The 27,066-nt window shown below is 43.0% G+C and overlaps 1 protein-coding gene across 3 annotated transcripts; it reads left to right on the forward strand.

Annotated features, from left to right (window-relative positions):
- The first annotated feature begins 468 nt into the window (after positions 1-468).
- Positions 469-21,162, forward strand: LOC135227094 (cytochrome c oxidase assembly factor 3, mitochondrial-like). 3 transcript variants are annotated; one of them, XM_064266943.1, is made up of 3 exons: positions 469-605; positions 4,716-4,818; positions 20,506-21,162. In XM_064266943.1, the coding sequence occupies exons 2-3, from the start codon at positions 4,717-4,719 to the stop codon at positions 20,647-20,649; spliced, it is 246 nt and encodes an 81-aa protein (XP_064123013.1). In that variant the 5' UTR covers positions 469-605; position 4,716; the 3' UTR covers positions 20,650-21,162. The 3 variants fall into 3 exon arrangements, with proteins under 3 accessions (XP_064123013.1, XP_064123014.1, XP_064123015.1); XM_064266944.1 differs by having other exon boundaries at positions 557-599; XM_064266945.1 differs by lacking the exon at positions 469-605 and adding an exon at positions 792-814.
- Positions 21,163-27,066: the final 5,904 nt, after the last annotated feature.

The raw sequence follows: 27,066 nt of genomic DNA on the forward strand, positions 1-27,066 counted from the left end.
ATAGACTTATTATAAACATGTTCTTGCATATACAGAGGCCAAAGCTAAACTCAGAAATATAATTAGATGCAAAATAAACACATTAGTTCTATTAGATTCTACGCCGTTCTGTATGGTATCAAAATGAGTTTATCGGTAAATACTACCATTTTACTGCATATTACTATTCTCTTCGCGATTACTTTGTAAAAATGTATTATTTGCTTCGTAATTTACGTATTATTCAAGCATTATTAATGACTATACAGGATTGTGTGTTAATTTGTTGTTTTATACGAAACAAGTAATAAAAAAAACAATGCTTTAACCTTATGCAATTGACTCTAGTATTTCGGAACTTCTGGAAAGATGTGGATACGTTCACATCAATCAAGAGAGATTTAAAAGCTTTACGGAACGTATATAGTACATAAATAGCTATTTTACTGTTATTTAATGTATAATATAAAATATTGTCATACGTCGGTAACCGTTTTACCATGTTTAGTTATTCTTTCATTAAAATTTCTTGACAATTACTGTTGAGAAATTGCACCGAACTTCTCTTTATTTTGACTGCTTACTTAACGAGACCAGCTGAGCCGATAGACCACAGACAACTACAAGTATGTTATTCTTATTAATTCTTTAGCATGTTGCTTAACTATTAAACACAAATTAGTAACCTCTCTTGCACATTCAAGTATTCAGTATGTTTTATAATGCGATTAATGGTTAAATAAAGCATTCTTTTGATTGTGAGAAGTACCTTTACCCAGGTATACGAGTCTAAGTCATACCGGTGACGCAATATTTTCAGGACGGAATTCTTGAGGTTCGTCTTGAGTCGACATTTAGTTTAGCCGAAGTTAAATTCGATGAGAATGTACAATTTAACACCTAATTAACATGGGTAAATTTTTAGTTTCAGCCAAATTTGGAAAAATGCAATTAAAATATATTTGTTGCATCAGAAATAGTGTGGTTTCAATGAATTTAACGTTTATTTTGACTGCAAACCAACCGATTTAGAGATTTACTATGTATACCCTAGTTCATCCCACCAATTATGGGGGACACCCTTTGGGAACCGGGGTTTTGGGTGGGGGAAGGGGGGGGAGGGTGTTGGGGCATTGAATGATATTTGCAATAAATGAATAATTAATGTTCCAGCACCCCTCCCCCATACCCCTAAACTAGGCCTACCGGGAGGAGGGGGGTAGGGCCCCCCAGCGACCCCCCCTTAAAGCCACAGTAATTTTCAGGGCACCACAGAACCTAACAAACCCACCTAACCTAACCTAGGGGCCCTGTACCCCTAACCTAGGCCTAGCGGGGGGCTCCGCCCCCCTGCGAACCCCCCTTAAGGCCACAGTGATTTTCGGGGCACTACCGAACCTAATACAACCACCTAAACCTTACTAGGGCCCTGTACCCTACCTAGGCCTAGCGGGGGGGCTCCGCCCCCCTGCGACCCCCCCTTAAGGCCACAGTGATTTTCGGGGCACTACCGAACCTAATACAACCACCTAACCTTACCTAGGGCCCTGTACCCCTACCTAGGCCTAGCGGGGGGGCTCCGCCCCCCTGCGACCCCCCTTAAGGCCACAGTGATTTTCGGGGCACTACCGAACCTAATACAACCACCTAACCTTACCTAGGGCCCATGTACCCCTACCTAGGCCTAGCGGGGGGGCTCCCCCCCCCTGCGACCCCCCTTAAGGCCACTACCTAACATCCATCAAACCAAATCCAAAGTGATGGTACTGCTGTATACATCGTTATACTACCACCATTATAATATACTCTATAAATTCATGAAGCTTACCTTAAACTGTTGGTTGATAAAAATGTGCTGGTGCTTTGAGGGAAAACGTGAAGCCGTTGCAAGGTTCCCTGACATGCAACTTAAAGTAGGAAGTGGCCAGGTACCCGACGACCACATTGCACTGCAAACAATCGGTAGGAAATCGAAGGTCTGTCAAAATTAATGCCAGAAGGGCCAGCCACTACCTCTGCCATAGGTACAGGAAGACAAAATGCCGTTTTTCGCTTCATTATTCGAGTATTCAGTCAAACAAGGATACCAGTGGACACTGGACAGGTAACTTTATTACTCCGCTGAAATGCTAGTGAAACTTAGTTTTCGACTCAAGTCATTCGTAATTGGTTATGAAACCCATGACGTCATAACGATGTCACACCTCTCAGCCGATAATGAGTAACTGGAACTGCTTTTGTTTGCGTAAGAAAGTAAGTTAGAGGGCTCATTAAAAGTAAACATTACCGTAGAGGAAACACCTCTCCCGACTTAGGAAAAATTCGAGGTAAAAACTTAATCTTTTTTTTTCTCTGTAAGTATGCATTAGCGACAATAATGTATTGAGAAGAAGTGTTTTGTTATCACGTGCTTTACTCGGGAAAAATATCAATATAATAGATTTCCCCTAATGGTTGAAACTAAAATATTACCTTAACATGTACCACAGGCCGCCTCTTAATATCATTACCAGCTTGCACGGGATACCTAGCCCTAGGCGAGGTTAAGGGTAACCTGGCATCCCTCGGAACTAAGGCCTAATGAAATGCCGGTAACTATGAGAATGTTTTCCAGTCGAAGTGCTTATTAATACACTGCGACCCCTACCTTTATCTAATGGTAGTAGAGTAAACAACCGCATGGCCTGGCTCAACTCAAAAACGATCACGGCATGCCACCCTCCGAAAAAGTACTCATAACGTGTCTTGACACCGGAGATGGCCATCAGTCGCGACTTGTTGTTGGTGAGAGACGGAGCTAAAGACCTCTACTCTCCTTTCGAAGTAAAGTATTTTCTCTAAAGTTAGAGATTAAGGCCAAATTTAAAGCATTAGGCTAATTGCAACTCTTGAGTACTTGAGGAGCTGCGATTTTGATCGAGTAACCTAAACCCAAGTGGGAAACGGATACCTAGCTAATCCTACCTTATACCTACCTATCACGAGATGCACAGTAGGAGGTTAAGGTGTAGTCCTGCTTTTAACAATATCAAAATTGTCTAAGCCATAGGCTACCTATCATAAAAAAAAAAAACATTCATCAGTTGTAGAATGTAGCCTAGGCCTACCATTTTGTTGAAAGACAATTTAGTCATTTATGTTTAGACCCTGGGCAGGCTTGGTAGTGTTAATTGTTTGCCGCAGGATTGAAGAAATAACCTAGGAGTGACTTTACACTTGTAGGCCTAGCCTATATCATCAGAATTGTTGTGGATGCTTATTGACACCACAAACCACGCGGTTAATGTTCGTTTCTGGTCCGAACGTCCCTTCTTGGGATATATACTACATAATTCCCGCAAAATAATATTTACCAGAAATTAAAGTAAAATATGTTTAAGTAATTGAGGATTTTTTCTAAGTTTCAATCCAATCTCACCCATGATGTTTTGAGCTCCCGTGTGTGCGTTTGTACATAAGCTTTCGCCAGCAATGCGCATGCCCCTGCAGTTCACCCAATTATCTATCGTGACGTCACATTGATGTGATTTGTGAACATCATTTGCGTGGCTGTTCTGTCGACTTGGTATTTGAAATTATTGGCGCGGCTCATCTGGTCAACCAAGTTCAAACGTTTATCCCTTGTAACTAGGCCTCTTTTTGAATACGATTGAAATTGGCCAAAAATAAACAACTTTTCGTTTGGATCATTTTTAACAACCAATGAAAATAAGTTATTTATTTCATTAGCCTACTACTGTACCGTTGATGATTTCAAATTTTGCAGACGACTGGTATGCGGCAAAATTTTGAATATTCTTATCATTCGCACAATGTACGTCGTGTTTCATGGCTGTGAATGTACACAGCATCAGTTTATCGGAGAACGTTTCGAACAATATGACAAAGCCGTATCATTTTTAAGAATTCAAGGAGTTCTTCCAAGTTCTGTTGCTTGCCCGAGGTGTTCCCAGCCCTGTACTTTAAGATCTGTTAAGAATTTGTGGTGCAGTAACTAGTGTATCCCCCCCCAAAAAAAGAAAAAGTTTTGTGGCTATACTGTTAGTGACTCCAAGGGAACTTTTCTTTTAAGAATTAATTTTCCTCTATGGAAGTTTAGTTTTATTTATATGTGAGTGGCTCTCAAAAACATTTTCAGTTCAGCATATATTGAGAAACTTTGAATTAACCAATGAAACGATAGTTATTGGAGCTGATATTTAGGAGAAGTCATTAATAATAATCAGTAGTTAAACATTCCTTTTGCATTACTATCACTTTGTAAGAGTAGACAAAGGTACCATACTCAATGTCCACCATCTTTACTTGCTATTACTTGCCATCTTTTTTTGGTTTTTTAGTAAGCTGTTTCTTCTTGATAAGTTAGGTATTACTATCAAAATATTCCATTTAGTTTTCAGTTTCTTCAATTTTTCCATGATTGTCAAGGTTATTAACACTATTTATTTGAAGGTAACCTTGTAAATTCACTCTGATAAGTAAGGTTGGTCTGAGTTATTGTATACTTTCAGAAATTAATGTCTTGCTTAACTTAGCCTTGACTGGTAAGTTGATATGAATGGAATTACTGTATATACCACTTTCATATTGGTTGCTTAACTGTGTATTGTAAAGTATACTATGCATGGATGATCTGCTCTGACCTAATATTGAGTTTTTACTATTACACTAGAAAATACTTCGTTTATTTTTCTTTTAGAAGTCATGAATTACAGCATTTTTTTTTTATTTTTCAGAATGGCAGAAGTAGGAAAACAAATGCCAAAGCTGAATCTTCAGCAGGATGCCCCTAAATTATCTCAGTCACAGTTGGACTACATGAAACTGATTGAAAGACAGGTTAGTTTGTGCAATTTTTTATTGCATTATTATATTTATGTAATGCATAGTTATTTTTTAATATATTGTTTTAAGGAAAGGTATGTATGTTTTTTTTTTATTTCATTGACACAAAAGTTACTGACACAAGTTACTTTTGAATGTAATATGTATTGATGTTTTGTATAATCCAAGTTCTGTCAAGATTTCAAAGTAATCTTTTGGCTACTCAGTCTGATATTGGCCTTTGTTTTACAATAGTAACAAAAAATTGATGCAGTCTCATGGTATCTTAATTATCTTCTGTGAGGAGCAACATGTATATATTGTACTTGTAGATTTAGGTTATTTTCTGTTCCTTTCCCTTTTGAACATTTTGAAAACTTAACACCGTCATCATCAGCACCTTGAAATATTAAACTTTATGAGAGAATTTTATTGAAATGATCTTGATATAGATTGGGAAAATTGTGGGCTCATGTTTTTGTTTTTTATGCTCTCTAACTTCTAATGAAAGCTTTATACACAATATAATCACGTTTTTATAGAAGCCAAAAGTTGTAAGTTACTCTTGGTTAATTATCAGAAGAAAGTTAGTTTACATCAACCCACTGTGGGTGGGAGACACATGCTTAATATGAATTTCTGTTAGATTTACATTAGCTATACAGAAGGTTAATGTCATTATCAGTGTGAAACTGTTGGTTTGGACATGGTTGTTATAGTACATTAAGGCCTAAATCAGAATCTATTTTTTATTGTAGTGTCTTACCGAACAATTATAGAGCCGTGATTTCCACGAGCGGCAGGATACTAAATTCAAATTTAGCGCGTCGGCGTCGCCAACACTGGTGGTGATGACGTCATCTCCCTCCACTCGCGGGAGAACCAGGTACAACTGCCCAGGTGAATCCAATTCTTTTCCTGCCGGCGTCCGGTAAACATCGGTGGTCGGTGCGGTTGGATAACTTTGCTTCGCTTTTTTCTTGTGGATTTGATCTTCGGAATTGGTGAAGTACTCTTTTTTGGCGTTGTTGTTATTTTGCTTTTTATTTAGGCGTTGCCATGTCGGATTCTAGTCCGTCGGGAGTTAGGTTTTGCATCTCAGGATGTAAAACTAGATTATCCAAGCTAGAGTATGATTCTCACACTAAATGTGTTAATGTAGGGGACAGGTTTGTTCAGCAGATCGAACATGTAACGAGTGTAGTGATTGGGACTGATTCTCAATGGAAGTTTTTTAGTTCATACTCGGAGAAATTAGCTAAAGACAGAATTAGAAAAGCAGCGCTTAGGGAAAGTAGACTTAGCTCTGCTTCGTCTTGCGATGCATCTGTTCCTTCTGTTTCTCCTCAAATTGTTATGTCTCCTTTAACTACACCTCCTATTCCTCCTACTAATCCCACTTCTCCGGCTTCCCGTGTAGTTTCTTCCGACACCATTGCCAGTCTGAATCGAGGTTAGATCAGAAAATTTTCGGTACTAGCGAATACGGTTTTCGCAACTTGGTAATTCAGTTAAGACGTTTTTGGAGAAAGCGACCTCAGGTAAGAGTGTAGTTGAGGGTGCGTCTGTCTGTCCTGACACGTCTCCTAGACAAAGGTCACTGTCCAGCTCCCCCGCACCGGGGAGAAGACATACCGGAAGTCCAAGGGAGTCGATCGGGATTTGCCCACAGACAGGCGCCTCTCTTGTTGAGCCTGTTGCGCCTCAACAGGGCTCGGTTAAGCGTTGGAAAGGTGTTGCGGTCAGACGCCTTTCAAATGATTCAAGCGATTCGTCTCCGGTCGCACGGCGCTCTTGGCGAGATTCGCCCGTTTCGCGTCCCTTAAAGAGCGTTCAGGCGCCGATTCTTCGCCTCCTCCAGTCAAGCTGGTTATAAGGAGCCTGAGAGTAGGGTTGCGCCTCGGCCGTTAGCGGCTCGTTCGTCGCCTCAATCTGTGCCTTTTTCGGCTCCATCTACTAGTAGAGATTGTGGTTTTAGCGCTGTAGCTAGCAGTTCTAAGGGTGTTTCTTTAGGCGCTTTTTCGTCTGTTACGCCTGATGCGCCTGTTTCGCCTCGAATTTCGGCGACTCCGAGCGAGGCGCAAGTAGTTTTTCCGCCTCCTGCTGAACATTTAGGCTCTTCCAAGCCTACGTTAACTGTTTTTGATTCGTCTCTGGCGCCTTTGCGCAAGCAGTTAGAGATGTTAACCAAACTGGATGAATGAGTCCAAGGGTGGTTCGAAACCTTCAGATCCGGTTGTAGTTCCGTCTACTTCTTCGGCGGTATCGGAGAATGAAGAAGAAGTAGAGGAGGAGGATTCACATCACCTCTCGTGTTATTCACGTCTCCTTAGATTTCTTCTGGTATCTTATCCAGATTATTTTGAGAAAGCGGCTCCGCGCTCCCCAACTTCGACTTTTTTGATGAGGAGGAAAACTTCAGACCCTCTCCTCCCAAACTTGTTCTATCTAAAGCGGTTAGACATTCGTTGAAAGAGACGGAGAAATGGATGTCTATGAAAAGAGACTTAGGGAAGGCTCTTTTTGCTTACCCTCCCTCTAAGTTGCTTCGTAAGAGGTATATGTTTTATGGTAACTGGGGAAGCTCCTTCTCTGGGAGTTTCTGCCTCCTCCCAGGGAGACTTCTCCAGTTTAATCGACTCCTCTAGAAGATTGCTTTCGCCGCAGCGAAAGTTTTCTTTACAGCGCCTGAGTTGGACCACGTTGTAAAGAATCAATTTAAACTTTTGGAAGTCTTTAGCTTCCTTGATTGGACTATTGGCGCTTTAGCGGCCAAGATCGAAGACTGTCCTTCTCTTTCCCAGGAGTTAGCGGAGGATTGGATTGGTGTTCTGTCCTGTGCGGACAAATCCATTAGGGATGGATGTGATGAGTTAGCTTCGCTCATCGCCTTTGGTACCTTAAGAAAAGGCAACTTTGGTGCTCCTTGCTTCTAAAAGGGTTACGTCCCAACAGAAGTCTGCTCTCTTGTTTGTACCTTTTGTGAAAGATAACCTCTTTCCAGACGATGTAGTGTTGTCAATTTCGTCTGCGCTAGATAAGAAATCTACTTCGGATTTACTGGCACAGTCTACTAAGAGACCTAAAGCTCCTGTGGAGACTGGTTCCTTCGGTTTCTCCTCTGGCCCAAGCGCCTTTTCGAGGGAGAAAACCCAAGCGCTTCTTTCGGCCGAAATCGAATTTGCGACCTCAGTCTAAGGCCTCGGCCAAGGTTAACAAAACTTCCAAATGAAAGCTCGGTTCTTCATGCACCAGTGGGAGCCAGGCTGGCTCTGTTTTGGGAGGAATGGGAAAACAGAGGAGCAGAAGCCTGGGTAGTGCAAGTACTCAAGTTCGGCTATCGTATTCCTCTCGTTTCACCTCCCTCGCTCTCACCTGTGCCAATTCCATTCCAGGCATACTCTCCGGGCTCAGACAAATTTCTGGCGCTAGCCGCAGAAGTGGAAGCGCTTGTTCTCAAAGAAGCGATAGAACAGATAGAAGGGGATTTTCCTCCAGGCTTTTACAATCGCCTTTTTGTAGTTCCCAAGTCATCAGGGGGCTGGAGGCCGGTTTTGGATGTGAGCGCCCTGAACTTGCATGTCCAGAAAACAAAATTTCATATGGAGACCACTCGGTCGGTTCTGGAGTCCATCAGACAGGGGGATTGGATGGTCTCTCTGGACATGCAAGACGCTTATTTTCACATTCCGATACATCGCGAATCTCGGAAGTACCTGAGGTTCATGTTCGAAGGCAAGGTGTTTCAGTTTCGGGCGCTTTGCTTCGGACTAGCGACCGCTCCTCAAGTTTTCACCAGGGTTCTATCCCCGATAGGAAGCTGGCTACACATATTAGGAGTAAGAATCTCCCTCTATCTGGACGATTGGCTTCTCCGGTCGGAATCAGAGAGTCGGTGCATGAAGGACCTTGGAACAATGGATCTTGCCAGAAAGTTAGGAATTCTGGTCAACAAACAGAAGTCCCAGTTGGTTCCATCTCAGAGCATCCTTTATTTGGGGATGATTCTGAATGCTCAAGTTTTTCGGGCTTTTCTGTCCCCGAAGAGGGTTCAAGGCTGTCTGGAGACAGTTCAGGAGTTCTTGGACAAAAAGGTAAGTTCTGCCAATCAGTGGATGAGGCTCCTGGGCAAATTGACGTCAGTGGAGAAATTTGTGACGTTGGGAAGGACTGCACATGAGACCTCTGCAGTTTTCCTGAGAGCCTCTTGGTGCAGGAAGACACAACCAGACTCGATTACCTTTCCTGTCACAGATCAAATAAAAGAGGACCTAAGGTGGTGGCTCTCTCGAGCAAGGTTGGAAGAAGGGTTAGATTTACGACCCATCCTCCCGAACCTACAGTTCTTTTCCGACGCATCGGACACAGGTTGGGGAGCCCTACTGGGAAATCAACGGACTTCAGGAGCTTGGTCGGAGAAGGAGAAGAAGTTCCACATAAATGTAAAGGAACTGTTAGCAATTTTCTTAGGGCTCAGACAGTTTCGGAGCTTAGTAGAAGGCCGAGTAGTGGCAGTGCATTCCGACAACTCCACGGCTCTCTCGTACGTGCGGAAACAGGGGGGGACTCAGTCTTTCTCTCTGTACGAAGTAGCCAAGGATCTCCTCCTGTGGTCAAACGAAGCGAAGGTTCAGCTAGTCCCGAGATTTGTTCCGGGGAAGGATGAACGTCCTGGCGGACGAGTTAAGTCGTCAACAGCAAGTGTTACCTCTGGAGTGGACTTGGACAACAAGATTTGTCAGAAACTTTGGCGCCTTTGGGACGACCGTCAATAGACCTGTTCGCGACATCGAGGAACAACAACCGTCTTCCTCTCTTTTGTTCTCCAGTCCCAGATCCTCTAGCTTGGTCGGTGGACGCAATGCTGTTGGATTGGTCGGGTCTGGAAGCTTATGCATTCCCTCCGTTCGGTCTAATAAGAGAGGTGCTGGAACAAGTTCATGTCGCACAGCAATGTAACGCTAACGTTAATCGCTCCCTTTTGGCCAGGAAAGAGTGGTTCCCGGACCTTCTCCAGTTGTTAGTAGACTTCCCCAGACTTCTTCCTCCAGAGAAGTGGCTTCTCAAACAACCTCACTTCAAGAGGTTCCACCAAAACTTGTCCGCTCTAGCTCTGACAGGGTTCAGACTGTCCGGAATCTTGTCAGAGCGAAAGGATTTTCAAGAAGAGCTGCAGAAGCTATCGCTCGTTGTAGGAGAGAGTCTTCTAACAAACTCTATCAAGGGAAGTGGAGAATCTTCAGAGAGTGGTGTAGAAGTGCTAAAGTCTCTACTTCTGCGACCTCTTTAACAGAAATAGCAGATTTTCTTCTATTTCTTAGGAACTCTAAGAAACTGGCTCCTTCGACGATCAGAGGATATAGAGCCATGCTCTCTTCGGTTTTTCGACATCGAGGTTTGGATATTTCCTCCAATTCAGATCTGTCGGACCTCATTAGGTCTTTCGAAACCACTAAGCTCCCGCAAGATACAGTGGCTTGGAACTTAGATGTGGTGCTTAAGTTCCTCATGGGGCCACGTTTGAGCCTTTGAAGTCGGCTTCACTCAGGAACTTGACTAAGAAGGCACTCTTTCTTATTGCACTAGCTTCTGCTAAGCGTGTCAGCGAATTGCACGCTATAGACAAAAGAGTCGGTTTCTCTCAAGGCAATGCTGTATTTTCGGTATCTTTGACCTTTCTAGCCAAAAATGAGAATCCTTCTAATCCTTGGCCGAGGAGTTTTGTGGTAAGGAACTTATCTGATTTGGTTGGACATGAGGAGGAAGAAAGGCTCTTATGTCCAGTCAGGGCTATTAAGCAGTATCTGTTTGCCACTAAGGGTATCAGAGGACAATCTTCTCTTGTTTCCTAAGTTCTGGAACCTCGGTTCAAAATCCCTCTCGTCCTCTTTCTAAGAATGCTATATCGTTCTTTATTAGAGAGCTTATCAGGGAAGCTCACTCGCAGTCCGAGAACGACAATCTTTCCGTTTCCTTTTGAGAGGGTTAAAGATCACGAGGTTAGAGCAGTGGCAACTTCTTTAGCATTCAGAAAGAATTATCTTTAGCTTCGATTCTTCAGAGCACGTTCTGGAGATCGAATTCGGTTTTTGCGAGTCATTATCTCAAAGAGATAGAAACGGTTTTCGAGAATTGTAAAACGTTAGGTCCGGTGGCGGTTTCTGGCATGGTGTTGGGAGAAACGGCACAGGGGTCGTCACCTCTATGCTAACTTTTCACCTTGAATAGGTTGTCGAGTTCAAGGGAAGCTGGGGGTACTGAGTACCTGGGATACTACTCACCAGTCTGTTAGGTCAGATTTTACAATGGTTGGGTATATATGTTTTTAAATCTGGTGTTGGTGACAAATGTTTTGTATGATTGAATTTCTGGTCTTAGCCCAGGGCAGGGCAATCTTTGTTGTTACTATCCTCCGTCAGTCAGCCTTGACTCGCTTGAACTACGGAAGGATTCCACTCCTGTAGAGGCTAACTTTGGTCAAATTCCAATTCCTCTACAATAGTAAGAAGAGCACCGACCAGAGGCAGTAACAGTCTGCTGTAGCTCTCTTACAAGGTAAGGTACAACAGACACCTTGAGTGTTTACTGGTATTGCAATAAATGTAACCATTTAAAAATACTAGTGGTCCACTGAATCCCACCTTCCCATAAATGTGTAATCAGCTCTATAATTGTTCGGTAAGACACTACAATAAAAATGAAATTTTCATTATTAAAATGAAGTTTTATTGTATACTTACCGAACAATTATGATTATACCCACCCTCCTCCCCTTAGGTGGACGGACGGGCAGAAAGAATTGGATTCACCTGGGCAGTTGTACCTGGTTCTCCCGCGAGTGGAGGGAGATGACGTCATCACCACCAGTGTTGGCGACGCCGACGCGCTAAATTTGAATTTAGTATCCTGCCGCTCGGAAATCACGGCGGCTATAATTGTTCGTAAGTATACAATAAAACTTCATTTTAATAATGAAAATTTCATATTTTAACTTTAAAACCATAAAATAATTGAGCTCCAGATTCCCCACTTAAGACTTGACACCCTCATGGTACAAACCTTGTTGTCTCAAGTGTGTTAGGGAGTGCGTGTGAAAAGTTCTGAGGTTAAGCTAGACTTGGGTACTGTTCACAGAAACTGTCTGGTTTTGTTGTCATGAGAACCACCAGAGCAAAACTTTAAAAGGGGGTAGTACCAGCATCAGTGTACCTCACACGATGCACATAAGGCATCACTTAAGGTAATGCCCCTAGCTACATCCCCTTTCATTCCTTCTCTTATACTTCTGTTCATATCCTATTTCCTTTGTCTTACTTTCCACCCTCTCCTAGCAAGTGTCTCGTAGGTCCCAGCAATTGGCATTTGGCCCAAATCTTATATTTCATCTAAATTCAGCATGACTAATGTATCCTTCTCTGCAACCCTTTGGAGATCATGTAGCCAGTCAATATATGGCCTTTATATAAAACTAACTCCACTGTTAGACTGTTGAACTCCCTTAGCTGAGCAGTGAATATTGCTATGTAGTTCGTTTTCATTTCAAAATGTTTCAAAGAGATCTGTTACTCGCTCATAAGTGCACCTTGAGAGATTTCGCACATGCACTTAATGATACTGTACATACCTTTTCATAATGAATAGAATGTTTAAAAGATTTAGCAAGGATAAGGTGATAAGTGAAGGACGACTGTAAGTAGTACAGGATATCAAAGTATATTTAATGTTACTTATTATTATTCAGTACCTTAAATACTGTAGTCAGTTTCTATCTTTCATTATTTTCTCATGTCAAGTGTGTTGGAAAATCTGATTATGTACTGTTCTGTGAGCTTTTCTCTGCTATTGCTAGCTTCCATGTTTTTTCATAATCTGCCAATCATATTTTAGATAGGAAGTTTCATATGAAGTTGCCTTTTCAATTCCTTTGAAAGGTTTGCAGCAACAGGGGCCATTTCATAAACATGAGAATAACACTAGTACATACATGTATTCACAAAATTTTCTATAAACGTTTCTGTGATTTGGAACTGCCAACTATGGGTATAATGATAGAGTGACAATCCCAAATTCATCATGACAGTGTCATTCTATTTTCGTATTTTATTATGCCTCGTTTAGTTGGGAGATCAGTTTCATCTTCATCTCTTTAAGTGATGCTAGGAACTAGCTAGTATAGTAAGCCCTAGTAAGCCTTACTGTAGAAGGTAAGCCTCCACCCAGTGAAATCACTTAACTTATGGTGAATTTTTAATTTTTGTACAAGTAACTTACCCAGCAGATATATACTTAGCTATAGACTCGGTCGTCCCGACAGAATTTCAAAACTCGCGGCACACGCGACAGGTAGGTCAGGTGATCCACCATTCCCGCCGCTGGGTGGCGGGGTCTGGAACTATTCCCGTTTTCTAAGCCATAATTTCTCTGTCGGTTGAACGGACAACACCTATTGTTCGTTCCTCCATCTTGGATTTCAACTCGTTTGCCGAGAATTTGGATTGGTTTTTTGGTGATGTATTCTGTTTTTTCTCTGGCTTGGCATACGCTTATTGTGGACTGTTTTTCGACTTTGGTTTTGACTACTCTTTCACGATGTCTGACGCTAAGGCTTCACCTATGTTTAGAGTTTGCAGTAGGGAAGGTTGTAAGGTTAGGCTGCCTAAATCGGCATTAGATCCTCATAGTATTTGCGCTAAATGCAGGGAGAATGAATGTTCTTTTATTAACACCTGTGTTGAATGCGAGAACCTTACGGAGCTTGAATGGAAAGACTTATCATCATATGTTAGGAAGCTTGAGAGAGATAGAGTGAGAAAGGCTTCAGCTAGGTCATCTAGTAGATCTTGCTCTTTAGAACAAGAAGTTAACTCTCCTACTAACTATTTTCCCTTAGCCTCAGCTGCTTCTCCCTGTTCTGAATCCAAAGATTCTTCGTCAGAGAGGGAAAATGTAAAAGCTTCAATTAAGAAACTTCAAGCTCAGCTACGAGCTCTAAACCAAGGTAAGAGTGTGATAGTGACTTGTGCAGTGTCCCCAGTGCAGTGGAGGGCGTCTGACCGGTTCCTCATTGCTCCTAGGCCTAGACCTCTTCCAAACTCCCAGACCAGGGGAGGAGGAATGTCGAAAGCCGCAGGGAGGATGCAGAACATCCCCAACGGTCAGGCGTCCCTTCGGCAGATCCTGTTGTAAAGTCCCAGGCTGCCTCGGATTGCCGCAGAAAAGGCGTCCTAAGTGAGTGTTTTTCGGCCTCAGACTCTTCCTCTCCTAAACGAGGATGGAGTTCGGCCTCTCTTCGCGCCCTTTGAAGAGAGCCTGGAAGGCGCCTAAAAGGAGACGCGGCTGATTCCAGCCCAGAGCGTTTTCCCGAGGATTGGCCTTCGGGATCTAAGAAGACTAAACAAGAGGAGCCTTCTCTTCAGGATCCTACGAAGAAGTTTTTGGTTAATCTGCAAGAGCAGTTAGCTTCTCTCGTGGGCTCTTTTGCTAAGGACTCGACAAGGAGGAAGGATGTTTCGCTCCCTGTTAAGAGTTCCGCTAAGCGCCCCTCTTCGTATAGGAGAGAACCCTCACGATCTCCAGGGCGTTTATCGCCTTCGTCGAGAGACTCGTCTGATAGGAGTTGTTCTCCTGAGAGAAGAGTCCTTTCGCCCTATAGGCTGTCTTCCCCGAAGCGCCCTCTGAGACGCCGCGAATCGAGCAGAAGTCTCGATCGGTTTAGGTTTAAGGAACCGGAAAACCGATTTAAGTATCAGGATCCTTTGGGTCTGCAGGACCAGGAGCCAGACAGGCGCAAAGAGGCAGCAAGACGCAAGAAAGGGCGTCAAGAGCCTCTCAGATCACAGGATTCAGGGCGTCAGGATTCTGCTAGAAGGCAGGAATCAGGACGCCATGAGCCAGGACGCCAGGAGTCAAGACGCCATGAGTCAGGGCGCCAGGAGTCAGGGCGCCAGGAGTTAGGACGCCAGGAGGCAGGACGCCAGGAGTACGTTAGGCGTCAAGTGTTAGGGCGCCAAGAGCCTGTTAAGCGTCAGGAATCAGGACGCGGGGATCTTTTCAAGCGCCCTGAATCAGGGCGCCAGGAGCCTAGCAAGCGCCACGAACCCGGCGAACCTAGACAACAAGAGTCTAGTAGGCGCAAGAGTGTTTCCGACAGGCAGGAGCCCCACTCTTCGTATAGAAGTACTAATGTTCAGCGCTCCCCTTCTCGGGAAAGGAGTTCTTCTCCCGGGAAGAGCCAGATCACTCCCAAACGGTCTCCTTCTGTGGATCAGTTGGACCAGGTATCGGAAGACGACGAGCCAGTAGATGTAGCAGTTTCTGACTACAAGAGACTTTCTCTTTTGCTGCTAAAGGAGTTCGGAGACTCCCTTCATCCTGCGGACCCTCCTTCACCAGGATCGTTGATGTCTAGCACAAAAGCCCTCAAGTCGTCTTCCTTCGTCAAGATGCGCCCCGCTCTTTGTATGAAAAAGGCATTAAAGACTTTTTCAGAGTGGTTGACTTCCAGAAGGGAAGCGGGCAAGACAGTTTTTTTCCTGCCCTCCATTCCAAGTTAACAGGCAAACCAGGAAGGTGGTACGAGACCAAAGAACCTATGGGGTTAGGCCTCCTTCTTCCGCAGATGCGGGATTTTGCTTCCTTAGTGGACTCTTCTAGGAGGAAGTCTTTGCTTTCTGCTAAGGCAACTTGGGGCATGTGTGAGCTAGACCACCTTCTAAAGGGCCTCTTTAAAACCCTAGAAGTCTTCAATTTTATGGACTGGGCTTTGGGAGCCTTAGCGAAGAGAGCTCAGGACACTGACTTTGTTTCCATGGAGGAACTTTCGAGCGTCCTGGCTTGCCTGGACAGAGCGGTCATGGACGGTTCCGTTGAAGTTGCCTCTCTTTTTGGAACGGGAGTATTAAAGAAGAGATCGGTCTTTAGCTCTTTCTTAGCAAGAGCAGTATCACCTTTGCCAAAGGACATCTCTTCTTTTTGCACCGTTATCCCCGCACCTATTTCCACAAGAGACTGTTAGAGAGGTTTCTAAATCTCTTACGGAGAAGGCAACTCAGGATCTCCTCACGCACTCAGCCAAGAAGTTTAGGCCGGCAGTGCCTATAGAGAAAAAAGAGACCCTCTTTTGTACAGCCCCTTTGCGAGGTGCCTCCTCTTCTAGAGCCCCTCTTAGAGGTCGCAGACCAGATAGAAGGTAGTACCATCCAATAGAAGGTCCTTCGGGAAGTCTAGATGAGCAGGAAGTCCTCCAGACGAAAGTAGGCGCCAGACTACTCCACTTTGCCAAAGTCTGGGCGCAGAAGGGAGCGGACTCTTGGTCCCTCTCTATCCTGAAAAAAAGGGTACTTGATCCCCTTCAGGGAAAATCCTCCCTTGACGACAACTCCAAGGGAGTTGACTGCAAGATACTCGGATCCGGTCCGAAAGCTTGCTATTTTGCAGGCAGTGGAACAGATGATTTCCAAGGAAGCGGTAGAACTGGTTCAAGATCTCCAGTCTCCAGGATTCTACAATCGGCTATTCCTGGTACCGAAAGCATCGGGGGGATGGAGACCGGTTCTAGACGTCAGTGCCCTGAATTTCTTTGTATTGAAGAAGAAATTTTCAATGGAGACGTCTTCCTCTGTTCTATCTGCTCTTCGTCCAGGGGACTGGATGGTGTCCCTGGACCTTCAGGATGCGTATTTCCATGTGCCAATTCATCCGGCAGCAAGGAAGTACCTGAGGTTCATGTTCCAAGGGAAAGTGTTCCAATTCCGAGCGATGTGCTTCGGACTTTCGACTGCCCCTCAAGTCTTTACGGACATCATGAAGAATGTAGCTTATTGGCTACATCTGGAAGGGATCAGGATCTCGTTATATCTGGACGATTGGCTAATAAGAGCCCAATCGGAGAAAAAATGTCTGGAGGACCTATTAGTTACTCTAAGTTGACAAAGTCCCTAGGACTTTTAGTAAATCGCGAGAAATCCATGCTGACTCCCCAGCAGAGTATTGTCTATCTGGGGATTCAGATGGATTCTCGGGATTTTCTAGCGTATCCTTCGCAGGTAAAGGAGAGAACGCTGCTTAGAAAAGGTGGCAGTCTTCTTAAGGAAAGAACATTGTTCCGCGAGGGAATGGATGAGCTTACTGGGGACCCTCTCCTCGATGGAACAGTTCGTTTCCTTAGGAAGACTACACCTACGACCCCTTCAATTTTATCTGATGGAGAAGTGGGATTGGAAGTCCAACAATCTAGGAGATACATTTCCAATCTCGAAAGGGAGAATATCCGTTGGTGGTTAGATCCACAGAAACTAAGCAAGGGAATCTCCCTTCGCTTACAGAACCCTCACTTAGCGTTGTTTGCAGAACGCCTCAGATTCAGGGTGGGGAGCGACCCTAGGTTCGGAAGAAGTGTCAGGCACTTGGGTAAGGAGAACAAGTGTCCTGGCACATAAAACAAGAAAGAGCTAACAGCCATTCATCTAGCTTGGTTCATTTCGAGGAACAGGTCTCAGGTCTGGGGATTCAGATTCACAATCGGACAACACAACAGCCCTCGCTTATATAAAGAAACAAGGGGGGACGCATTCCTTTTCCCTGTACGCTCAGCAAAGGATCTGCTGATTTGGGCTCAGGAAAGGAAAGATCTCTCTCCTCAAGGTTTTGTGCAGGGAGAGAAAAATGTCCGGGCAGATCTGTTAAGCAGAAAAGAACAAGTCCTACCCACGGAATGACTCTCAATCCTCAGATTTGCCAACAACTTTGGCATCTGTGGGGAAGACCCAATATAGACCTGTTCGCGATCAACAAGAATCACAGATTAGAGACCTATTGCTCCCCGATCTCGGATCCTCAAGCAGTAGCAGTAGACAGCTTTCTGCTAGATTGGACGGGCTTGGACGCATACGCCTTCCCTCCTTTCAAGATAGTAGGGGAAGTATTGAGGAAGTTCACTTGCTCGGAAGGAACAAGAATGACCCTCATCGTTCCCTTCTGGCCGGCTCTCGATTGGTTCACAGAGGTGCTGGAGTGGTTATGGATTTTCCAAGATCGCTTCCACTAAGGAACGATCTTCTCAAACAACCCCACTTCGACAGGTTTCACAAAAACCTCCCCGCTCTAAGTCTGACCGCCTTCAGACTGTCGAAGGACTTGTCAGAGCAAGGGGCTTTTCACGAGAAGTGGCGAAGGCTATTGCAAGAGCCAGAAGAGTCTCCACTTCTAAAGTATATCAGTCGAAGTGGGAGTTGTTTAGAAGATGGTGTAAGGGAAAGAAAATATCCTCTTCCAGTACCTCTGTAACTGAAATCGCAGAGTTTCTCCTATATTTGAGAAAAGACTGTAACCTGGCAGTTTCAACAGTGAAGGGTTACAGAAGTATGCTGGCCTCAGTTTTTCGACATAGAGGAATAGATCTGACGAATAATAATCTTCATGACCTTATAAGGTCTTTTGAGACCACGAAAGAACATGTAATCAAGAAGCCTAGCTGGAACTTGGATGTGGTCCTCAAGTTTCCTAATGTCGGAAAAATTTGTACCGTATCCACGCAGCTCGTTTTAGAGACTTAACGAGAAAGTCATTATTCCTTTTGCGTTAGCAACAGCCAAGAGAATTAGCGAGTTGCAAGCTTTGGAAGGTAAAGTGGGGTTTAAGAAGGATTCAGCGATTTGCTCCTTTAAACCATTTTTTCTAGCAAAAAATGAAAATCCCTCAAAGCCTTGGCCAAGAAGCTTTGAGATAAAAGGACTATCTTCATTAACAGGGAGAGAACTAGAAAGGACTTTGTGTCCAGTCAGGGCACTCAAGTTCTACCTGGAGAAGAAGAAGTTGCTGAAAGGTACAGAAGAAAGTCTTTGGTGCTCGGTAAGAGATCCGAAAAGATCAATTTCTAAGAACGCCCTTACATACTTCATAAAAGATGTAATAAGGGAAGCTCACCTTAAGTGCGAGGAAGAGCATCTCAAGGTTCTCAGAGTGAGAGCTCATGAAGTGAGAGCCATAGCTACGTCTATGGCATTTCACAAAACATGGTCTCTTCAGGCTCTTATAGAGTCGACATTTTGGAGATGTAATTCGGTGTTCGCCTCGAACTTTATTCCTAAGAAGATCGTTAAAATTTCGTACGAAAAGTGCTTGCTCTGGAGCGTATGTTTCGGCGAATTCAGTGCTGGGAGAAGGGGCTGAGGCTAATCCTTCCTATTTAGTTTAGTGCTTAAATTTACTTTTAATTGGTGGTTGTTTTTATTGGTTAATTGTCAGAGGGAATAGGGGAACCTCTTACAATTCATAGATTATAACAATTACTAACATGGTCAGGTGATCGGGATTGGCTTCAGTGCTCTTTGTGATTTTTTAATAACCTTAACTCTGTCATGTAAGAGGGCGAGTCTCCATTGATATGACAAAAGGTCAAGGCTCTACCATGTGAAGTGGGTCAGCCCCCATTGGTACGATCCAGTATAGCTCTGTCGCGTAAGCGGGCTAGCCCCATTGACACGATCCAAAGAGTTATTCAACCATAGGTTCATTCCTCGTTGAAACTCTTGAGGCAAGCAGACTCATCGACAGTAGTCATGAAGTCTTCAGCCCAATCAGGTAGGAACTATGGATTATGTTATCCAAGAACATAGGTTGTTTTTCCCTGTTTTTTAATGTATTTAGTTTAAGTATTATTTTGTTTTAGCTGTCTCTTGCCCGCCACCAAGGGTGCCAATCAGCTAAGTATATATCTGCTGGGTAAGTTACTTGTACAAAAATGATATTGTTAAGATACAATAAAGTTTTGTACATACTTACCTGGCAGATATATACGATTAATGGCCCACCCACCCATCCTCCCCATCAGGAGGACAGGTGGAAGAGAAATTATGGCTTAGAAAACGGGAATAGTTCCAGACCCCGCCACCCAGCGGCGGAATGGTGGATCACCTGACCTACCTGTCGCGTGTCCGCGAGTTTTTGAAATTCTGTCGGGACGACCGAGTCTATAGCTAAGTATATATCTGCCAGGTAAGTATGTACAAAACTTTATTGTATCTTAACAATATCATATTTCTTAATGAGCTAAACAGGACTGTGCAGGCCAGAATGGCTCAGATTTTTTATATGTATTACCCTGTTATGGGTTGTAGTACAGGTATTTTCAGAAAACTGATGATGAATCAATTTTTACTTAAGAATTTTTATGTATGTGTATACTTGTATATACCAAGAAAAGCAGTATTTATGATAGTGATGTGCATTTTATTCCTTTCTTCTCTATCACTATTTGTAGAAGGCTATGAATGGTTGCTTATAGAACTTGTTTTCGTTTGTAATTAAAAAACTGGATGTTTCACAGCTGATTTACTACTTCTTTTGATTTGCTTTTTGCATTAATGTGTACAATATTTTTTAAAAGAAGCTGATTCACAGAAGATTGCTGCATTAAAGTTTGACAAGGATATTCTCACCAGTCATACCTCATGCACCTAATACATTTGGTGTGAATTAGCTATAGCTGGACCTGCCTTTTTACATTTTTACAGTATACAGTTAGTTCTCTATTCTAAATGCAGATAGAGCAGCAGTGTTTCATCTTAGTCGTGATAAACAGCACTGTCACTTTTTGCTCATAGTCCCAGCCTCTTGCTGTTGGCACTTGAAACAAACAAGTGTTAAGTTAAGGTTTTCTCAAAAAATAAGCCTCAGAATTAAACAAGCCACTTGTTTTTACAGAACATGGAACGAGTTCGCAAACTTGCAAGACTGAGGAGGAACAATATCGGCGTAGGTATTGTTTTAGGTGCCGGTGTCCTCGGAATCTACGGATACTCAATTTTTTCTGTTAAGCAAGAAAAGTTTTTGGATGAATTGGAGTGATACTATATTAGGTTTATTTTACTGGAATATTTCTGTCTTGTACATACTAAATGTTAGCTTTAAGGAATTTTTCAAATTAAGGTTCTTTAGGATAGTTTATGTGATGAATATTTGTTAGTGTTTTGAACAGAACGCATAGCAGGAATGAGGTTTATCCTGCTTTCTAATATTTGGGTCAATTTCTGATTCTGATGATCAAATAGTTTCACTATTGAAACTGTTTTTCACTTCTGGCATAAATTTTGGCCATAGCCTATTGATATGTGATCCTATGGATTTTAAGGTTTGTCCAAGTTACTATAAATTCAACAGTTGCTGTAAAGTTCCATTGCACTTTTTGTTCAGTACCTTCATGAGTGATTGAAGGTGAACTTAATTAGTCTGTTGTGCTCAGGTTATCGGGTTCTTTTATAAAGTCAGAGGTGAAATGTGTGATCCAAATATTCTACAATCATTGTTTAATAGCCCAATAATATAATAATATATTGTAAATAAACTGTATTGTTTACCTTATCTGTTTCGTTTTCCTTACCTAATTCTAGGAGCATGTTTTTCATAAGTTCCTGATTTCTCTTCTTGTTTTAGGATTGGTATGATCTTGTTACCTTGCATTTATCTTCTCGGCTAAAGCTATTTTCAAATTTGTTATCATGCATATTGCATATTTCATATTTATTGGGTCAACGGCGCTTGCAAGTTGTACACTGTTAAGAGGGGAGGTGTGAACTGTACTGTTCATAATTTTCAGTTTGCAGATTAGGAGAATATTTGTTTTCCCCGCTCCCTTTTATCCTAAAGTTTACTGATAGTCCATTCATGTATTTTTAAGATAATTCTATTTTGAAGCAGACCTCAGATATGATATTTTCATCAGTAAGTTATGTTGTATTCAAGTAGTTGCCTAAAGTATTGTGACAGCGGGTCAAAGATGGATCTCAGTAGATTTGGTGAATTAGTCCTGTAACATCAAAGGCGATAGACTAAAGTGTGTCAATGAGTCTGAGTGTCTGTCTTGCTTACTTGTCATCTGGCTTCATGGTACAAAGGTAGACCATCATATTGACTTAAGTTGTCATCCAACATTTTGTCTTGTGTATTTGTTTAGTTTACCTATTTTGTACACAGTCATGTTCATGTAGCTCTTTGTATCATCGTTGATTTTAAATGTGAAGCAAGTTTGCACTAGACAGAGCTAATATCATATGATACATAGTAATTTTTGTGGACTTACGGTAATATTTTATTATGGGTTGGAGCTTTGGCATCTTGAATGAAGCACACATATGAGCTCTTCATTCCAATGCTTATTGATCATGTTGACATTTCTTGGGTACTAGAAATGGCATTCTATATTAGGAATGAGTAGACACCCAACCCCCTTCTCATAATATTAGGAATGAGTAGACACCTAACCCCCTTCTCATACTGTCACGAATGCAATTCTGTAAGATATGGTCATAAATTATTGTGGCAAGCACAAGAAACATTACTTTTTGACATCTGTCACAGTCCAAACTTGGCTCTTTTGGCATTTGTTGGAGAATTGGAAATGTTACTCCATTACCTAAGTTTGTAAGTGACAGCTCACCCTGCCAGTTACCACCCACTTTCCTTAACCAATGTTCATTAAAGTTTTTTAACATTATGGGCAAAAGATGTGTGTTTATGTTGAAAATAATCATCAATTCCTCAGTACTTGTGATGCTTTTCTTCAAATTCCAGTTTGCTACATAAATACCTGTGAAATTTCACTTCAAGCTGTGGAGAATATGGAATAGGTTTGTAAGTCATTGTTGTCAAAGAGTTAGAGGGTGACTGATTATGAGGCAGAACCTGGTGTTTTAGGTCACTTCCCTATTTTTCAACTTCAAGAGAAAGGTACCTTTTAATCATAGGGATTGTTACCTTTTAGCACATTTTACAGTTGGTGCTTTTCCTCCAACTAAATTCTAACTACAGTATAGACTTTGTTAGACAGCCATATCCTGGTTGCATAGTTTTCTATGGCAGTTTTTGTACATGAAAACTTACCCAGCAGATATATACTTAGCTATAGACTCGGTCGTCCCGACAGAATTTCAAAACTCGCGGCACACGCGACAGGTAGGTCAGGTGATCCACCATTCCCGTTTTCTAAGCCATAATTTCTCTGTCGGTTGAACGGACAACACCTATTGTTCATTCCTCCATCTTGGATTTCAACTCGTTTGCCGAGAATTTGGATTGGTTTTTTGGTGACGTATTGGGTTCAGAGTATGTCAGCTAAATGTTGGGTCCATGACTGGGAGAGGTAGAGAATTGGCTGACTTGATGAGAGAAAAGAAAGTAGATGTTGTGTGTGTGCAAGAAACGCGGTGGAAAGGAAATAAAGCTAAAGAGTTGGGAGATGGATATAAGCTATATTATAGTGGAGCAAATAAACAAGGTAGAAATGGAGTTGGCATAGTACTGTCTAGGGAACTAAAGAACTCGGTAATAGAAGTGCATAGAAAGAATGACCGTATCATCAGATTGAAGATGTGTTATGGAGGAGAGATTCTGAATATTATAAGCGCATATGCACCACAAGTTGGTTGCACAGAAGAAGAGAAGGGAAATTTCTGGAGAGACATGGATGGAATAATCCAAGAACTGGAAAGAGCATGAGAGGGTGATAGTTGGGGCAGATTTGAATGGCCATGTCGGAAGTGAAAATGAGGCGATTGGGAGGGTGCATGGGGGCCATGGAATTGGGGAGAGAAACCCAGAAGGAGAGAGTGTAGTGGACTTTGCTGTGTCATTCGACATGGCAATAGTAAACACATTCTTTGAGAAGAAAAGGGAACACCTAATAACATATAGGAGTGGGGGAAGTTTCTCCCAGATAGACTATTTCTTGTATAAAAGGATAAATCTGGTGGAGGTCAAGAACTGCAAAGTTATTCCAGGCGACCATGTAGCCCCCCAACACAGGCTGCTATGTATGGACTTGAAGTTGAAAAGGGAAAGAAAAACCAAAGCTAAAGGGATAAGGAAAATTAAATGGTACGAATTACAGAAGGAAGGGGGGATAAGAAGAGAGAGTTTAAGAGGAGGGTTTTGGAGGATATTGATATATAGGGATTGAAGATGTTTCACGAATGGTGGGCACGAAATGCAGCAGTAATAAGAAGGCATGGAAAGGAGCTGCTAGGAGAGACATCTGGTATCATATGGAAGAAAAGGAGAGTTGGTGGTGGGATGAAGACATTGAGAAAGTAGTAAAAGATAAGAAGGAGGCAAAGAAAAGATGGGAAGAGTCACAGTCAGTGGAAGACAGAAATAGGTACAGAGAGAAAAACAAGGTGGTGAAAAAGGTGGTAGCCCAAGCTAAAGCAAAGTCGTATGATGATGTGTATAATGAGCTGGGGACAAAGGAAGGATTAAAGAAGATGATCAAGCTATCAAAGGCTAGAAATAAGAGCACCAAAGATATAACACATATCAAACAAATAAAGGATCAAGAGGGTGTAGTGCTTAGAAAGGAGGAAGACATTGTGAAGAGATGGAAAGAATATTTCGAACAGTTGTTAAATGAAGAAAATAATAGACTAATAAGAGAGGATGGGCAAGTGAACATTGGCATGGTAATGAGGTTTTCTAGGCAAGAGGTACTAAATGCACTGAAGAAGATGAAGAATGGGAAGGCAACCGGACCAGACATGATCCCAGTGGAGGCATGGAAAAGCATTAGGAGATGAAGGAGTGGATATACTGTACGAATCTTATGATAAAGATCCTTGAACAGGAAAAGATACCAAATGAGTGGCGTGGGAGTATATTGATCCCAATTTTTAAAGGGAAAGGCGATGTCCAAGAGTGTGGTAATTATAGGGGCATTAAATTGATGTCCCACACTTTGAAGATACTGGAAAGGATGATAGATGCTAGACTGAGAGAAGAAGTACAAATAGGTAAAGAGCAGATGGGATTTATGAAGGGAAGGGGAACAACAGATGGTATATTTTGTCTGAGGCAAATAATGGAGAAATTCGAGGAAAGACAAAGGGACCTACATATGGTATTCATTGACCTTGAAAAGGCTTATGACCGAGTCCCGAGACAAGAGGTATGGAGGAGCCTGAGGGAGAAGATGGTGCCAGAGAAGTATGTGCGATTGATACAAGAGATGTACCGGAATGTATTACTAGAGTGAGGAGCAGTGTTGGGGAGACAGAAGGTTTTGAGGTGAGAGTAGGATTACACCAGGGGTCGGCTCTGAGCCCATTTATCTTTAACATAGTGATGGATGTTATAATAGAGGAAGTAAGGGAGACAGTACCATGGAACATATTGTATGCGGATGATATTGTTCTGTGTGCAGAGAGCAGGGGAAGATCTGGAAGTGAAATTGGAAAGATGGAGACAAGTACTGGAGGACAGAGGAATGAGAATAAGTAGATCCAAGACAGAATATATGTGTACCACCACTGAGGGGGAGGATAGAGAAAGTATTCAGCTTGGTGGAGAGCAAATAAGGAGAGTTGATAAGTTTAAGTATTTGGGATCTTTTGTTAACGCGGGAGGAAGTATGGAAGAAGAAGTAAAACATCGGGTACAGGCAGGCTGGAACAACTGGAGAGGCGGCAGGAGTTCTTTGTGACAAAAGAGTGCCGCTTAGGTTTTAAGGAAAATTTCACAAGACGGTGGTAAGAACAGCAATGCTGTATGGTACGGAAACAGCAAGCATGAGAAAAGCAGAGCAGAAGAAGATGGATGTGGCAGAAATGAGAATGCTTAGGTGGATGTCTGGGGTAACAAGAGTGGATAGGATCAGAAATGACTACATAAGGGGGTCAACTAAGGTGGTGGAAGTATCAAAGAAAGTGCAGGAGGGAAGGCTGAGATGGTATGGACACCTGTTGAGGAGAGATGAGGACCACGCTGGGAGACATACTATGGGGGTGGAGGTGCAAGGAAGAAGAAAAAGAGGGAGACCAAGAAAGAGATGGAAGGACTGTGTGAGAGGAGACTTAAATGAGAAGGGAATTGATGAGGCAGAAGCACAAGATAGAAATAGATGGAAACGGCTCATCCGAAACGGCGACCCCATATAAAAATGGGAACAAGCTGGGAAGAAGAAGAAGATTCTGTTTTTTCTCTGGCTTGGCATACGCTTATTGTGGACTGTTTTTCGACTTTGGTATTGGCTACTCTTTCACGATGTCTGACGCTAAGGCTTCACCTATGTTTAGAGTTTGTAGTAGGGAAAGTTGCAAGGTTAGGCTACCGAAATCGGCGATATCCTCATAGTGTTTGCGCTAAATGCAGAGAGAATGAATGTTCTTTTAATAACACCTGTATTGAGTGCAAAAACCTAACAGAGCTTGAATGGAAGGAGTTATCTTCATATGTTAGGAAGCTTGAGAGAGATAGAGTAAGGAAAGCTTCAGCAAGGTCATCTAGTAGATCTTGTTCTCTAGAACAAGAAGTTGTTAACTCTCCTACTAACGATTTTCCCTTAGCCTCAGCTGCTTCTCCCTGTGCTGAATCCAAAGATTCTTCTTCAGAGAGGGAAAATGTTAAAGCTTCCATCAAGAAACTGCAAGCTCAGTTACGAGCTCTAAATGAAGGTAAGAGTGGTGATAGTGATTTGTGCAGTGTCCCCAGTGCAGTGGAGGGGGCGTCTGACTGGTTCCTCATTGCTCCTAGGCCTAGACCTCTTCCAAACTCCCAGGACCAGGGGAGGAGGAATGTTGAAAGCCGCAGGGAGGATGCAGAACATCCCCAACGGTCAGGCGTCCCTTCGGCAGATCCTGTTGTAAAGTCCCAGGCTGCCTTGGATAGCCGCAGAAAAGGCATCCTAAGGGAGTGTTTTTCGGCCTCAGACTCTTCCTCTCCTAAACGAGGATGGAGTTCGGCCTCTCAATCGCGCCCTTTGAAGAGAGCCTGGAAGGCGCCAAAAGGAGACGCGGCTGATTCCAGCCCAGAGCGTTTTCCCGAGAATTGGCCCTCGGTACCTAAGAAGACGAGACAAGAGGAGCCCTCTCTTCAGGATCCTACGAAGAAGTTTCTGATAAATCTGCAAGAGCAGTTGGCCTCTTTAGTAGGCTCCTTCGCTAAGGATTCAACAAGGAAGAAAGATGTTTCGCTCCCTGTGAAGAGTTCCTCTAAGCGCCCCTCTTCGTATAGGAGAGAACCCCCACAACTTCCAAGGCGATTATCGCCTTCGTCGAGAGAGCTCGTCGGACAGGAGTTGTTCTCCGGACAGGAGAGTCCTTTCGCCCTATAGGCTTTCTTCTCCAAAGCGCCCTCTGGTGGACAAGGCTTTGAATCCTGGTAGACAGGAAGAACGTAGCCTCTCTCCTGCGAGACGCCGTGAATCGAGCAGAAGTCTCGATCGGTTTAGGTTCAAGGAACCTGGAGAGAAACTAAACCAATTTAGGTATCAGGATCCTT

This window comes from Macrobrachium nipponense, chromosome 15, assembly GCF_015104395.2.
Source record: "Macrobrachium nipponense isolate FS-2020 chromosome 15, ASM1510439v2, whole genome shotgun sequence".
NCBI lineage: Eukaryota > Metazoa > Arthropoda > Malacostraca > Decapoda > Palaemonidae > Macrobrachium > Macrobrachium nipponense.

Coding starts and splice junctions, on each gene's coding strand:
- LOC135227094 (XM_064266943.1), top strand. CDS start 4,717: ATGGCAGAAGTAGGAAAACAAATGCCAAAGCTGAATCTTCAGCAGGAT. Junction 4,819..20,505: donor TGAAACTGATTGAAAGACAG/GTTAGTTTGTGC, acceptor TTGTTTTTACAG/AACATGGAACGAGTTCGCAA.